Genomic DNA, 4,011 nt, shown 5'->3' with positions numbered 1-4,011 from the left:
TTTGAGGTCATTGTGATGTTAACATTATAGTAAATGTGGAAATGAACTGCTTTTAGTCAGTAAAATACCTGACACGCACTGTGTTGAACACGTAGAGTAGTAGGTTGGTTTGATGGTCTGAGGTACAAAGAGCGTGTCTGAGGAATAGCCATAGATCTCCCCAAAATAACACCGTTGTCGTTTGTGGTTCGTTTTGTGCTGCCAAGCCAAGGGAGTTGTGAGCCGGGAATGGACAACAAAGTACTGCCCAGGTTTTGCTTTGGAAGGTGTTTCCTTTGAGTGACTGCAATGGTATAAGTAGAAAATAATTTTGCCTCCTAATTTCTGTTGAAGCAAACCTTTGCCTTTTCTTCATAATTTTAATATATCTCATCAGACTTGAACCTAGCAGTGCTAATTGAATCTTGTGTAATCTAACCTAGCAACTTGCCCTGGCAGGAGAAAAAAGTCAATTAGAAATCACAGTTAATCACTAGAAAAAAGTCTTTGGAAAATAAATCCTGCTCATTGACTGCCCAGAGACCTGTGTGCTCTGTAGGACGGTGAACATTCGGGAGCCTTCCCAGTGCAGGAAAACAAAAATACATACAGTATTAATATTTGTTATTAAATCAACAGTAGTAGAAGATGTAGTCTGAAGGGCTATGCACAGTAGTTTTCATATGCCGTAAGTAATATGCCACATAAAATGAGTATAAACAGTTTATAATAAGCAATTTCTGAAATTTGTTGCATCCTTGAACATTGCACTGCACTTACAACAGACCTTACAGCCCTAAACTGTTGGAACCCGTACCATCTGCACATCAGCACTGACCGTTATCTATCAGGTACAAACAATTATTTCCAGATCACTTACAAAGAGCAATTTTAAATTGTTCCTTTAAAAAGCTTCAGTAAAGACCTTTTTTTTTCTTCAGGCAAATATCCATTTATTTTCAGGTCAGTCTGACCTATTAATGAACCTTACTTAAACGATAGCCACAAGCACTGATACAAATAGCTTTCTCCACTCTTCACACAGACATAGTTTCATAAATCAAAGCTGCCATGCATTTCTGATTATTCTTAAGAGAAAACGTTATTCAAATATATTCATTGCTTAATTTCTGCCGCCCACTCTGCCATACACTAAGTTTCCATCACTCTGTATTAAGTCCAGACTAGTTCCTGGGCGAGACAGCTCCCACAGGCAGGGCAAACCCTGTCAGAAGGTAAATCTTTTCCATTAATTGACAGCTTTTATCACTAATAACTTAAAAAAAAAAAAAAGCAGCTCCTGTGCATAATAATAATTCCATGTGTGGCCTTGACTGCCAGAAGGCTGCCTGCCCAGGGGAAGGAAGATGGGTGTTGAGCCCTTTGACTCATACAGAAACGATTGTCAGGTTCTGCCGGAGTTTTCTCTCCTGCCATCCCTCCCGCACCCGTCTGCGCTGCCTTTTGCTGCGCTTCACCTCTGCAGGCGGTGCAACGGGTCCAGGGAGGTGGCCTGGTAACAATTTATTTTGAGGACCAGCCTGCTTTGTGGAAGAATACCATGTTTTCTAACGTTTGAGGATGAGGAAGACCCTCGCTCAGTATCACTCGGCCTGGGTAGCAGAGTTCAGCACCTGAAACTGTGTGGGCTGCGACATAAAAGCAACTAAATTTTCCACGATTCTGAGCAGCCTTTTGACTCCACGTAAGACAGCGATGTTATAATAGAGCCATTTCTATTTAAGAGCCTAAACGCAGATTCAGGGGTGTAAATCCTGACCGACAGCTTCGAAATAAACACAGAAGTAAATCCAAACACAAAGCCTGAAGACCAGAACTATGCACGTGTGTGATGTGAAACTATGAGAGGGGGGAAAAAACGGGTTTTAGCAATGAAGCTCAATCTAAGTTAATTTATCTATGTGAGATTATTTTATAGAGTCCCAAACTATGTGTTGTTTTCGTTTTGCTCTAATTATCTCACTATTGTTAAAAAGTATCACAAGTGTGATTGAAGCGCGGAGGCGAACAAATGCATGGGGAATGTCTAGTGACTGTGAGAGAGAGGAAGGGGCGAAGGTGGCTGCGGGAGGTGGTAAATAGGTGGTTGCTATATGCTTTTGGGGTGGGCTTTATACACCCGTCCCCTCGCTGGGGTAAGAGCAGCAGGTCCCCATCCCTCTGGAATGGGACTTTGTTGGGAGAGGGTGGTGTCTCACGTGCGAGCAGAGTGAGCTCTCCCTGCGGCACGGCTGGGTGTGAGAACCACAGAGTCCCTCATCCCTCTGGGATGGGGTGGTGGGGTCCCTCACACCCACCCAGCCCCGCGCTGGGGGCAGCAGTTTCCAGGGAGAGCTCTGCCTCCCAACCGCATTGCAAGACGGCTGGTACCTGACGACTCTTGGGGCTGCTGCCAGGGTCAGCCTGCGCCTGGGAAGTCGCCGGCCTCTTCTCCGCAGACATCTCCTCGTTGCTGTCCTCTCCCCGCAGGCTTAGGGCACGGCGTCCGGGCTGCACCCAGGCGGTGATGGCAGCGGGGGGTACTGAGGAGGGGGCAGCCCCTTCCTTCTGGCAGGTGGTGTCATGGTGGTAGGAAACCAGCTCGTTGCTGAAGTTGACCCTCCCCATGGCGGATCCGGGTGCGCCGCAGCAGAAGCACCGGCAGCCCAGCAGGTTGCTGAAAGCCCGCCTGAACTCTGCGTTGAAAGCGTAGATCACCGGGTTCACTGAGGAGTTGGCCCAGCCAAACCACACAAAGATGTTGAAGGTGGTTTGGCCAACGCAGGGTGACCGTCCTTCATGGTCACTCTCCAGCCCAGGCTGGCAGAAGGGCAGCAGGCAGTTGAGCAGGAAGAAGGGCAGCCAGCAGCACACGAAGACTCCCATTATGATAGAGAGGGTCTGCAGCACCTTGGTCTCCTTGCGCAGGGAGCTCCGCAAAGAGGAGGTGGGCTCCTTGCCATGAGGCGGCCACTGGCCCCCCGCTCGCTCGAGGGTGGAGATGCGGCGGATCTGGGCCTGGGCAATTCGGTAGATCCTGGTGTAGGTGATGATCATGATGGCCACGGGGATGTAGAAGCTGATCAGGGAGGAGGTGACGGCGTAAGTGCGGTTCAGGCTGACATCGCAGCGGGGGGTTCCGGGCAGCCAGGAGCCTGGATATCTCACATCCGTGGCTTTGTGCCAGTGTAGCTGCACTGGGACAAAGGAGATGAGGATGGAGAGGGCCCAGGCCACAGCTATCATGGTGCAGGCGAGGCGCCGCGTCATCCTGCGCTCGTAGCGAAAGGGGCTGGCGATGGCCCAGTACCGGTCCAGGCTGATGATGCAGAGGTGGAGGATGGAGGCGGTGGAGCACATGATGTCAAAGGCCACCCAGGTGTCACAAAAGCGGCTGCCGAAGAGCCAGGAGCCACCGGCCACCTCCGTGACCGCCTTCCAGGGCATCACCAGGAGAGCCACGCAGAGGTCCGAGACGGCCAGCGACAGCACGAACCAGTTGGTGACCTTGGCGCGCAGGTGGCGGAAGCGCAGGACGGCCAGGCACACCAGCGCGTTGCCCACCAGCGTGCTCAGCACCAGGGCGCCCAGCAGGCAGCCGGTGAGAGCCCGCAGCGCCCGCGGGCCGCCCCCCGCCACCACGCTCCCCATGGGGGGCTCTCCCCCGGGTCCCGCCGGCGGGACGCCCCCCGGGGGGGCAGCGGGACCGCTGGCAGCCGGCGCCGTCCGGGGCTGGGAAGGCGACCGCCGGCGGGAGCATCTCTGTCCGCCGCCTGCCTCAGTTTCCCCCCGCGGCGACGGGGCGGGTTGCCGCGGGGCTACTCACCGCGCCGGCCGCCGGCGGCCGCCCGTCGCCTCGCCGCGGCTCCGACCGGCCCCGGGAGGGGACGGGCCCCGGTGCGGAGCGGGGGGAGAGCCGCGGTGCGTCCCCCCGGGGCGCTGGGGCGCAGGAGCGGCGACTCGGGGCGGCCCCGGGGGTGCCGCGTCGCCGGCGGCCGCCGCTCCGCTCCCCGGGAGGCGGCGGAGGGGACG

The 4,011-nt window shown here is 54.3% G+C and overlaps 1 protein-coding gene across 1 annotated transcript; it reads right to left on the bottom strand.

Annotated features, from left to right (window-relative positions):
- Window positions 1-2,256: 2,256 nt before the first annotated feature.
- LOC141469341 (D(1)-like dopamine receptor) lies at window positions 2,257-3,630 on the bottom strand. Its single transcript, XM_074154838.1, has one exon. It carries the CDS (start codon window positions 3,628-3,630, stop codon window positions 2,257-2,259), a length of 1,374 nt encoding a protein of 457 aa, XP_074010939.1.
- Window positions 3,631-4,011: the final 381 nt, after the last annotated feature.

The sequence above is a fragment of the Numenius arquata genome, chromosome 10 (genome assembly GCF_964106895.1).
Source record: "Numenius arquata chromosome 10, bNumArq3.hap1.1, whole genome shotgun sequence".
Classification (NCBI taxonomy): domain Eukaryota; kingdom Metazoa; phylum Chordata; class Aves; order Charadriiformes; family Scolopacidae; genus Numenius; species Numenius arquata.
Note: the sequence above shows the minus strand (reverse complement) of the source record. Positions and strands in the feature narration are given on the sequence as shown.

What these genes read in the sequence shown, in the direction of transcription:
- LOC141469341 (XM_074154838.1), bottom strand. Translation starts at nt 3,630, where the DNA reads ATGGGGAGCGTGGTGGCGGGGGGCGGCCCGCGGGCGCTGCGGGCTCTC.